Genomic DNA, 12,451 nt, shown 5'->3' on the forward strand with positions numbered 1-12,451 from the left:
ATTTCAACCATGAAATACGACACATAAAACTATGTTGACATGAAACATTAGGTGGGATTCAAAGAGAATTTATTTGCCAACATTTTAATGGAAGTTACACATCAAAATGACATAAACTGTACTGACAGGAACACAAATTATGGCAGTGGGGTAAAATGTCAACTTTCAAACTCAAACCTTCCGAATATCACTTCAGAAAAGGGAAGATTTGTCCTCGTTAAAGCGTCAATAAAATGTGTGCCCCCCATTGGCATCAATGCACGCTTGAACACGTCGACGAACGGAGCTGATGAAACGTCTGATGACGTGATTCGGTACGGCTTGCCATTCCTCTTCCAGTGCCTGTATCAAGGTGTCTCTTCTTGATGGAGGTGGATGTCTGGCCCTTATTTGCCGGTCAAGATGGTCCCAAAGGTGTTTAATGGGCGACAGGTCTGGTGATCTGACAGGCCACGGCAAAGTGTTGACGTTGTTTGCCGCTAGAAAGTCTCTTGTAACCTCGGCTGTATGGGGACGAGCGTTGTCGTGTTGGAACAGCACTCGTCGGTTCTGTTGGAGGTAGGGAATGACAACAGGGCGAAGCACGTCGATGTACCCCCGGGCATTGAGGTTTCGTTCAAACACAAGGTGAGTTGTGCGGTCACTGCATATTCCACCCCAAACCATCACGCTTCCATCCCCGAACGGTACCGTCTCCTGGATACATCATTGCGCCGTCCGTTCTCCCCTTCAGCGATATACACGGATTCTCCCGTCAGCTCGATACAACTGGAACCTGCTCTCGTCCGTGAACAGTGTCCTTTGCCTGTTCCGGTTCTGCCAATGTTGTAATCTCCTTGACCATTGGAGACGGTTACGTCGATCTTGACGGGTCAGGGTTATTCCACGGAAGGGCCTGTAGGCTCGAATACCATGTCGTCGGAGACGTCGGGAAACAGTTCTCCTGCTGACAACATGGTGAAGAGTTGTTGCTGCCGTCGACGTCACCGTCACGAAACGATTACGAAAGATGAATGGTCCGCAGATACAGGTCTTCGGCTGGAGTTGTAACACGAGGTCTACCGCTCCTTGGCCTGTCCGCGGTCGTGCCTGTTTGTCGTAATCGTGTTTGCAGCCTGGTTATTGTTATACGGGTGCAGTTGAAAATTCTTGCAACGTGTGCATGACGTGCTCCAAGCTGGATCATTCCAATTGCTCTCTCGCGCTGTTCTGCAGTTAACCTCGGCATGTCAGTTACGTGCATCGGTGTAACATTGGTGTAAGGCTTGCCAATGGACGGTTTTCATACCGTTTGCCGCCATCTTGTCACGATGCACGTGCATGTTGATTGTCACGTGAAAGGTTCAATAAAGTCCATATTTGGGATGATGCACGTGTTTTCCTTGTTTGACCCAGTGCAGTTGCGTTCGGGCGATTTTTTCCACTTCAAAACTTATGATGCGAATCCAAAATGATATCATCATCATCAAATATTTTGGTATAGTTTCTTTTGCCCTTCAGTTTATTGATCGACTTCATCCAATATACACTCATCACTTCGTATTTTTGTTAACCGTATACGGGTCACTTCTCTTGATCATCTGAAATGTCATCAGTCCATTGATCAACTGATTTGGTTCCCCGTCTTAAACGTCGGTTGAGAACAAAACTATCCTCAGAAAGGCACAAAGAGATACCTATTTCAAGTCACGAACTATGAAGGATATTTTTAGTATCATAAGTTCTCATTTAATCTCACGTTTCGACGGGTTTTACCAATTTTCCAGTAACTATTATTTATATAATTGATTGTTCTCGTCACGGTATGGCTGAAATATTGACGATGTGACGACAAATTTTACCTCACTCACTCGGCAGAAAGTCATTCATTGACAATGATGAAACTGTTATTATTATTGCGTCATCTGTTCTGCCCCATGTCGCGATTGTCCCTGACTGTGACACGTCCTCCAGACAGTGTCCAATGGACCCACAAGCGGAGAGTGTCCACTGCATCAATATTACAGTGACGGAAGCCAACCAACCATGATGGTTTAAAATATGTGATGGCAATATTGCCCATAGTGATTCAACATACCTGCAGGTGAGTTCTGTCGTGACATGACCTATAATTACCTATGACCTTTCTCTCGGCATTTACGCATTTTTTTTCATGTATATTCGTCTATAAGCATTTTGGCTGTTAGCTGATGCAGATGAACACGTATATTTGAACGATACCAAATGTACACACAGTCACGAGAGACAATATGCATACGTCGTCACTAAGAGGAACGACAATGGAACAGGTGACAGCGGCACTCCCATCCTAATCTGTAATTAGAGTATGTCACTCGTCCACGTCTACTTCCGTCAGAGACCTGGTTATCTTAACCTGTCTAACCAGATACAGTTGTTGTGGCTTGACATTGTAAAACATTATTAGGTCATCTTTACAAATCATGGCAGCATGGCAGTTCAGGAAACAGGAGACACGAAACTCTCAGTTAATCTGAAAATTGCACTAAAATGTCGGCATACATCGTGTCCGTTCGAGACCTTTGGTTGGTCACGAGATCAGGTAGGGAGGCTCACTGATTTGAATGGCACATGTCATTGATCACTGGATTGCTTGGGATATTTACAGACCGTCGGCTCAAGGCTAGGCTATTGCTGAGTGCGGCAATAAACAAAGAAAGAAACAAACGAATACACAAACAAAACAATAGCAGAACTCTTCCACAGTGTTGCTTACTTCGTTTGTCTCTGCCCCAGATTTCTTTCCCTAATTCAACACCATTTTTGGCCCTTCTCTGTCCCCCATATTCCTTAGCATCGTCTCTTCCATCTTCTGCCGTGATGGGTGATGTGACTGGTAACAATGGCGAAACGGGTGAAGGCATTGTCAAGGTACTCCGAATGCGACAGGTCAATTGCAGGAAACTAAATGTTTGTTTTCTGTTCTACCGATAGACATCGGTTGTAGGTACGTTACAGTATTTCAACAATATGTATGTTGAAGTGAAACTGAGAAAAACCGCATTAACGACGTAATGACATAAACATACTGAAGGGTCAAAGAAACGTCGTAATATTGGATATGGCATTCAAGGATTGAAAGAGTATTTGAGCATATTTTTTTAAATATATAAACCGAAAGTGAAGTTTGAATAAACCATGAATCGTGGTGGTATAGCCGGTTTTGCCCTGTGAAGTATTGTTTGAGTTTGAGGTTAGAAATGTTTTTGTTTGTGGAAATGGAATAATTCGAGTTGGAGTCGAGATGCATGTGAATCATGCATGTATACAGGCATAAATTGTCCGCTTGAATGGCAAACGTTCACTTGTTTTCTGAACACAGCAGCGGTGGCAAGGTTAATGAGAGATCAACGACAACAATCCACAGGACGTCTACAGAATCTCCAGCGACAGAGGCCAAAAGAAAACAGTGCTTAGCTTTGAACATGGTATATTTGTGTGATACAAGTGGTACAAGTCTACTATTTCACTTAAGAGTAATTATGTGGAGATCATTGATTCACCGTGTTTCGCCGTTCAGCTTCAACTGATGGCGGTAGTGAAAAAGATATGTGTGTCATATCAGAGAAGGCCATATCAATGAACATCTGTATCTGAATTCATACTTTCTCAATAAACACATAGGCCAGAAGGTATTCACTGTTAAATGTCTCAGGATTATAGTCAAGCAGATTGTGTTTCAGATCGGAGTAGAAGTCGTCAAGGAGGTTGTCTTTCTCAGCAGCTCTTCTGGTCGTTGCTAGGGCGGACTCCATAGTGCCTTGTGTCCACACACGGATCATCTCCGTCATCCCATGGGCAAATCTTTCACGATCATCAATTCCGTCTACGAGGGTAAATTGGTAATTATTCAATGTAGTTCCTATGAAATAACATCTGTTTGAAAGCATATTCAAACGCGTGACCCATTATGTATCGACAGCATGTACATGTATGCTTCACAATTTTTTTTTGATTTTTACGTGAAGTCTCAGTGTAGAAATATACCAGCAGAATGCACGCCACAATATCCAACCATTCACACAAAACCTTTCATTTACCCCTTAGGGGTCTGGATGTGGTCAGGTTATGTCACTGACAGAGTAGAAGCTTGCTCATCATGTCAAGCATTCGAGTGTTGGCCCTAAATCGATTGTTTACAGAAAGCTTTAATACAGATGATAAGTACACGTAAAATCGTCTCTTTTTGTGAAATCAGTTTTGACGGAAAACATTCACGTACCTTTCACGAGACGGTTCCTCCATGTGGTCTTATGTTGACATTCGATCTGTTTAACTTCCAGTCGACACAGTCTTAGCCCAGATGTCATGATGGGCGATGTAATGTCTTCAAAAGGGTGTCTGACTTCATGAACTGTTCTAAAGTATTCATTCAATACCGCCTTCTTCATCTCCATCTGCAAGATCGGAGTTACTGGTATAATCTGCCTTGAGATCTAGTCGGTAGATATTTTCTGAATATTCTCCTCATGAACTAGTTACCCGGGGAATACATGAATTCTGCATACCTCTTAATAAACACTTCCACAAAAACGACACCGTTTGGAGCGTAAGTGAAATGTATTTTCATTTCATAGCTACTTGTACAAGGTTCTTTATATGATATAGTGCATTTTTTTCTACAACATGTGACTGAATAGTCCCAAGGGTCAACATTGACCGATTTGGTACTTTCTTTTTACACATTTCTGCAAACGAAAACGCTGAAAGAAATCTTCCGAAACAATTCCTGTGTAGATAAAGGGGGCAAGTGGTGAAAGCCACAGCCATTCACTGCAGATGTGATTTTTATTGCACACTACATATGTTGTGGATTGTGATCTATGAAACCAAGACATCACATTGTCTTGACTGCTGTTCAGTCTGTGGCTGAGATATCCATGGTGCCAGTCGTAAAAAAGTCGCTATTTTGTTTAACAAATTTTAACGATGGATGTTGAGCTGGCCGCATTTTCGGTCCTGAGTATGAAGGCGCACCATATTGTTCCCAGCTTTACCATGGTAGATCATAGATGCCAACTATACTGGCAAGACGCTCTAAACGCGGCTAAGTGTGCTTCTTAGTTATATTCAAAACATTTAACTACTCCAAGGTGAATCACTGAACACCCTCTGCTGACTACACCTGTTACAAATACGTCGCCTTCAAATGGACTCACTGGTGTTCAGCATTAACCAAAATGAATAATTGTCTTGAAATAGCCGTTAGACGTATTATACAGAATACGTAATAATACATTTAACTTGTTAAATGCTATTAGACTTTCTCAAGCACTAGGACTTGTCCAACCTTCGTTATCTTCCCTTGTTTCCAGTACTTCCGGAGCATAATGTTGAAGATTGTGAAGAGGCCATCGGCCGAGGACACAGCATTACCGTAGAGCAGTTCGGGATCGTAGATGGGGATGGAACACACAAGATGACCACCTGCCCATTAGTGTGTAAACTATTGGTAAAGCATGGTATTTCCAGATATGTAGACTCTAGTTAGTACATAAATATGTGATATCACAGTCACGAATAACATGTAAACGCATCATATAGGTGACGCCACCCATTCCTAGGACATCAGGCTTCAATACCTACGTTTAGCCGACCAACGATTGCAAAATAATACCATACGTCTCTCATGTGTAATGGTTAAAAGAGTACATAATATGTGAGTTTTATTCGCTCTTAAAGACGACTGGGACATTGATGCATGAGGCACCGTACCTTTCATGAGTTCTCTGGACCTACACTGAAGGAAGTTCTTCCAGTCATCAGCTGCTATTTTCTTGGCAGCGTCCCTGGACATCGCGTTCAGAAAGAGATCTGATGTCACGTCGCCATTTACGTCAACAGGTCTGGAATAAATCCAGACAACTTCAAGAAATCCACGTCTTATATTATAAGTTACGCTGCTGCAATTTTAAGTACAAACAACAACACTGCGAAAGGTAGGTGTGAATAGCTATATCTACCTGGAGAGCCAGTGCAGTGCGATGAAACACAGTATGATGTTCATGGTATTGGAGGGCACGCACTGTTTGTAGAAGTTCGTAGCACATGCTGATATGAAAAGTTGAGAGTCGTTGCCAAGATAACTGGGGGGTTCACACACGGGACCTGAGAAAACACTCAAACTACAATTTACCACGTTTCCGGCATCACCTCATACACATTTAACCAATCATGTGGGTGTCAGATGCCTTTCCACTTATAGTTTTTGATCTCATGCAAGCGAGGCTCACATTTGACACATATATTCATTGCATAAAATTTATTGACATTTCAAATTATTAGCTAGTGTAGATTTGTGAACACGCGCTACCTCTTTCAAGGTGATCAAAAGTATATGACTAGAATGTAATCTAAAACGACATACGTGCGCATTCGTGTCCTATCTTATTCCATTCCCCACTGCAAATTGCATAAAACCCTTCTTTATATCCTAATGTTGTCTGAATGTTTCATTTATTATTCAGTGGAATAAAATGAAATGACGTTTTTTTTTGAAAAGCCGCAGATAATTTGCGTAATCTCTTGCCATCTCAGCCACGATTTCAAACATGTTCAAACGTTATCACCCCGATACCTCTCAACAAGCGTAATAAATCCAAACTTTAATCATTTGGGCATCCTCACAAAATTCCCTATGTGCAGTTACATCTTTATATTGGATGGTTGGGCATATCCTTATTTAGAATGAAAGCGCAGATCGTTAAAACGTTTCCTGTGAAAACACATCCCGACTTCTCGAAACAAACTTCAGTTTTTGCTCAAATTTCAAACTGAGTTGACAATTTGAAACAGCTGCATTTCTAACTCAGCTACATTTTGAAGACAGGAATGCTGAAACAACTTAATTACTCTATTCATTAAACTCAAATTGTCTACTGCGTTTAAGTTTAATATTGATTTTACTTCATTCTGGGAAATGCATTTTCTCAAATTTGAGTAACAACTCAAACTTAAGTCAAGACAGACTTACGTTGGTTTCGGGAAATCGGGCCACATTTTGAACCCTACGATTTCTCTCTCAACAGAGTGTAGGTGTAATTTGGGGACAGGATGTTTCTGGAAGAAGTAGTTATCCCTGTATATATACGTAATCCTCGAGTCACTACTTATCTTGTTCCTGGACTGGACTGTCAAACGTTAAAGAAAGGAACTTATCCAAAGCGTTTAGTTATATCTGTGATGTCATGTCGTTCAGTAATGACAAAACAGCCTTCTGATGATTTACTCCCAACAGAAATAGATGGAGTCACTCAGATGGGCCTGATCATAGTTGGGGAAAAGCAGGTAACACGTCAAGAAAACTAACACAAGAGCTAGATATGAAGGATACAATCAGCCGAGATGAGATACCTACGAATAACACCATACTTTGAGTCACATCGGGGTTTTCTTTTCTTTTTCTTTTTCAGATCTAGACATATGAGTGTTCTGAGTACAATTGCGAAACATGCATGACATATATGTTCTATCTGGTCACAAAGCAGGTGTTTGTGGTCACTGTGTGGGTGTTGTGGTTGCTGTGAATGAACACTACATGGCAGCTGATAATTGTTCCCTACATGTCCTCGGTGCGTAATCAACGTCAATATGTCCAGTCACACTGGAGAAGCCTCGCACGGGACTGACGTGGTTCTACCGTCAACCAAACACTCTAGGGCATGAACATGCACATGTTTATTGCATGTATAAACCCAGAAAATACTTACCATACAGTTTGTGAAAGAGCGCGTTGAAGTCATTTTTGTAAGTGTCTTCATACATGACACTGATCTCAAGGTCGCCACCATAGAGGCGGCGGATTTCTCCTGAAATACAACCATGTCCTTCAAACTACAACCGATACAAAAAGAGCAGAAAGACATATAATTAAGGACTTTGTGAGCGGCATTCAACGAAACGTCAATTACAAAATACACTGAAAGTTTGAGTATATCGGAAATCACCACATGTCAAGAACCTATATATTTGTGAATAACTGTAACCGCAATATTGAATATTCTATTGAATACAGAGTGATAGTGAGGATACCACAAACCCATGTTATACATTTACGTGTATACTTATCTCTCTATTATTCTGGAATGGTGAAGTTCTGGCGGTCGAATGGGATGGGAGTTTTCACAATCAGGGATGACCGGGCTTTGATATAAAACCAGTTGTCGCCATTTACCATGCGTAACCACCGCGCAGGGAAATGTTTAGGATGCAGCGACCCGTGAAGCTCAGGGGGTTAGAATTCATCTTCAGTTGCCCATGTTTATCGTAAGACGCGACCAAAGGGATAGGTTGGTGAGGCTCGCTGTTTTTCTTGACACGTGTCCAGTTAAGTAAATCTATGTTCATGCTGTTGATCACTGGATTGCCTGGAGCAGGCTAGATCATTTAGCTGAAATATTGCTCATTCACTGAAGATACAACATATCATTTCAGCTGTGGAAGGACCAATCTTCAACAAAATAATAACACCTGGTGTCATCTCAATTGCATAGTGATTCGTCGAGACATGGTATCGATATCAGCGTATCGAATGGCCACAATTACTAGATTGTCTGGTTCAGACCCAATTTGTTTACAACATCATACAGCCGTGATAACTGATCATGATGTAATCACAATTATACAATCGACTGTTTTGGACAAAGATTTTTTACGAGTGAGTGAGTGATTTGAGATTTTAACTCACATGGGCAATATCTCAGCCACATCGCGAATATTAACATGTTTTAATGTCACAATACGTCATAATTGAAACCTGTTGAGGAAGGACACTAAAAGTAACTGGAATATCACAGACATAATTATAGACTATAGATTAGTATGAATAAGTGAGTGAACAATATTTCAGCCTTATATTGACAAAAACAAAATGTAAATTCTCCACAAATGCATGTATAATATAAAGAAGTGTCTTTGAAGGACTGTAAAACCAACTAGAACGTAACAGTAATTCAGAGGTAAAAATAGCATCTATCTCTAAAATTTGATTTCAAATGCGGACATGAAAGTATAAATATCGGCTATATATAGCTCCTCAACCGCTGAAGGTACATCACATGGACCTTAGCTGGATTTACATCATCCCATCATCCCGCAAATACACATTGGCGATTATAGTCAAAATTAGCCATACTTTAAAAAAGCACATACTGTGTGATTAAAAAATATTTCGAGTGAGAAATCATTTCATAGGAAATGCCTTATTAGGGGGACAATAAGTTTACGCGTTTAAAGGTAATGTCACAAACAGTCAAAGTCGGCAATTTATTCCCACAAATTAAAATGCAATACATATCAAAATTTATCGATTAATTCAACCTCCTTTAAAACTCAAGTATTAAATGAATAATATGTACCTTATTAAAAGTATCGATCTTCATTGATACATTGAAATATTTATCCCTTGTGATGGAAACAAATCAATAGATTTCTTATGAGCATGGAAATGATTTTGTCGATTTTGAGAGCTTTCTGTTGTGTGGTTTGATTTTAATGATAGTGCAACAGAATCTTGAGATGTTTGGTATCATTTAGAGCATGGAGCTCTGGCTGTTGAATAGGCATTATGTAATGCTTTACTAATCTAAATACAAAGTACCAATATTTGTTTCCTTGCAATGTTTCTTTCATGCATACAGTGCCAACCAAACGTATAAGTGATCTTCATATGATATACCTGATTTAGAAAAAAACATAATTTTGGTAGAATTGCCATGAACCTGTAATTTTTAAGTAATATTTTTATTCCAAATGCCCTCTATTACATTTGACATTTAACTGATATTTTACGATGAGCATATACATTCTATCCCCACAACAGAAATAGCCTGTTGCATCTTGAAAAGCCCCTTGCACGGTGTTCACGCACGGTAGCTGGTGACAAACGGCTTTGAATCAAAGATCAATGATTTCTGATTGTCAAAACATCACATCCGTTCGGTCGCCAGAACTTCGCCACATTTTCCCTAATTTGGGGGCCTGGCTTCTTGACCAACAGTTAGCGACAGCACAAGTACGTGTGCATTAATCTTACCAGAAACGTCTGTGTAAACCACACAGACCTACTAAAACAACAGACTTAACGGTCAGCGCATGTACTACTGCTTTGCATTGTGAAGTGGCACCCTAATACATTTTATCACTGTTATTGATTTTAAATGTACATATAAGGCTACTTATAGTATACATTCACGTAATTATGAAGTCATAGTATAATCCTGAACACTGTGTCCCTCAGGCTACAAAAGTTAATAGTTAAGTCCTGATGCAGACACATGTACTTCGCGTGATTTACACAGTTAACAAGTTCATATTTGGTAACACACTGCACACAGATATCACAGTCTGCAATTCCGTTGCGTGTCACACAATCTCTTCTTGGCACAAAGACATTGTGACCTTAGTGAAGGTCAGTGTTTCATGGTCATTATTTTGAGTGTTTTGTTGAAAATACACATTTAGCACATTGTACTATCTTAGTAGCAATATCCCGGATGTAGAACACATACCGTCATGTGTTTCCTGATTAGAGAAGAACAAAAGGTTTAATCTCAACATGACTACAAGTATTATAGATTTGAAAAAGGTGAATATATGACAAAATTTCAACAGTATGGATATCATAGCTTTCATTATCATACTAGTCACTTATAATCACAGTTACTTTATATTTCTCAATAAACAATGTCATTTTTAAAGTGGTCTCATACAAGGCATTTGTAAATCTGGGATACACTTTCTGACTGGTACGAAGATTCGACTGAAGTGTCCTGTGACTGTAGTTTTGACTGCATTCAGTATGGGACATAGCACAATGAAAAACACACATACAAAACTCCAGGATATAACACGTCGAAAAACACTACTTAAAACACACCTGTAACATCAGAAAGATGAGGTTTAGACAATAGATATTGATATTTACCTAACATGGCTTGTATTACGTCCATCGATATTGAAGCATCCGCCACTCCATAGTCCCCGATGTGGAACTGGTTGGACGACACAGGAATCTTACCTGCCAAAAACTCCATATTTGCCATCGTCATAATTATGAAGCAAGATCGAATCAAAATTACCATTCAGAATTGTCATAATGGATCCATGAAAGATTCACAATAGCTAAGGGGCATATTTGTAAAGATGATCTAAAACTCGACACATTGCATGTCAACACAATGCTACTCAAATAAAACGTTTGTTCGTTTTATTTGTTTTCACAATAATGGATAAATTGTGTCTATACCATGCCTGCCACTTGTCCGTTAATTCATAACATATCCAAAAGATAAAACACGTGTAGGTTATTCAGAAGGAATGATATAATGGACCCGGTTTACACTCACGTAAGACGTCGATGATGTCGTGTTTAATGGCAGCAGCCGCTTTACGCTCACTAACGAATTGGACCCTGTGGTTGCATCGCTTCATCTCCTCCATTCTATAAATCTGTACTGATGTCAATTTGTTCTCCTCAAAGAAGTGGTAAGTAAGTCCTAAAACAATTCACAAATAAATTTAAACCTACTGCTGTCTTTAATAGTAGTGTATGTGTCATGTTGATTTATGGCTAGATTCTTCAACAGTTGCTGACATCTGAAATGGTGATATAAATGATGATATATTTTTTTAAAAATTAACTTTAATTGTTATAAATCCATATCTTGATTCAATCGCGGTGTGGCTGAAATGCTGCCGGTGTGACTTGAAATCCTGACTCGCCCACTCACTCACTCACTCACGCACTCACGCACTCACTCACTCACTCACTCACTCGCCCACTCACTCACTCACTCGCCCACTCACTCACTCACTCACTCTGTGATAATCTGGTGGTTTTAATGTCCGATGCCATTTTGGTTTTTTTAAAATTTATCCTCCATCATTATACATCTATAACTTAAATGTGTCACTCTATGGCTGAAATACTGCCATTGTGAGTTAAAATATTTACTCTCTCGCTCACTTCAAAGAAGCCATTCCGAAATATGCATTGATGCACAAACACGTCCGAACAGCTACCGAGGGAAAGGACGAGACCAGCATGACTAAAGTCACGTATATCTTCGATGGTGTGTGCTGGAACAGGAAAACTGTGTGATTAATTTTGCTTACTGAAGCAAATATACAAGTGTAATATAATTGTGATCACTCCCTTAAAAAGACGATAAGAAGGTCCATTATGGGTAACCGTCCAGGGACTTTAGCCAACGGCTATACTTCAAGTGCCACCAATTCAGTTCGATGACCAGACTGTAGGTGACGTATCGCAGTCCAAGCGCCAGAAGATTTTCATGACATAATGTACTGGACAATCCCCATTTACCAGAACGAATTAATAAAACTTGTGTGTCAGTAGGAGAGAAAATCACGCCTCGACTATCCATAGAAAACGAAGGCTTTTACAGAAAACGCAGACGCAGGACAGGAGCAG

At 40.1% G+C, this 12,451-nt stretch overlaps 1 protein-coding gene across 1 annotated transcript; it reads right to left on the minus strand.

Moving 5' to 3' along the window:
* Window positions 1-3,431: 3,431 nt before the first annotated feature.
* LOC137286715 (uncharacterized) lies at window positions 3,432-11,507 on the minus strand. Its single transcript, XM_067818701.1, has 8 exons — window positions 11,364-11,507; window positions 10,943-11,035; window positions 7,728-7,826; window positions 5,982-6,126; window positions 5,734-5,864; window positions 5,309-5,445; window positions 4,241-4,415; window positions 3,432-3,844 (listed from the first exon to the last, which is right to left on the minus strand). Exons 1-8 carry the CDS (start codon window positions 11,455-11,457, stop codon window positions 3,618-3,620), a joined length of 1,101 nt encoding a protein of 366 aa, XP_067674802.1. The 5' UTR covers window positions 11,458-11,507; the 3' UTR covers window positions 3,432-3,617.
* Between the last annotated feature and the right edge of the window lie 944 nt (window positions 11,508-12,451).

This window comes from Haliotis asinina, chromosome 1, assembly GCF_037392515.1.
Source record: "Haliotis asinina isolate JCU_RB_2024 chromosome 1, JCU_Hal_asi_v2, whole genome shotgun sequence".
Classification (NCBI taxonomy): Eukaryota; Metazoa; Mollusca; class Gastropoda; order Lepetellida; family Haliotidae; genus Haliotis; species Haliotis asinina.

Excerpts from the sequence above, each read along its gene's own strand:
- LOC137286715 (XM_067818701.1), bottom strand. The coding sequence starts at position 11,457 with ATGGAGGAGATGAAGCGATGCAACCACAGGGTCCAATTCGTTAGTGAG. Across the intron at positions 5,446-5,733 it reads GTCCAGAGAACTCATGAAAG|GTGGTCATCTTGTGTGTTCC; the intron begins GTACGGTGCCTC and ends ACTAATGGGCAG. Across the intron at positions 3,845-4,240 it reads GAGGAACCGTCTCGTGAAAG|ACGGAATTGATGATCGTGAA; the intron begins GTACGTGAATGT and ends TTACCCTCGTAG.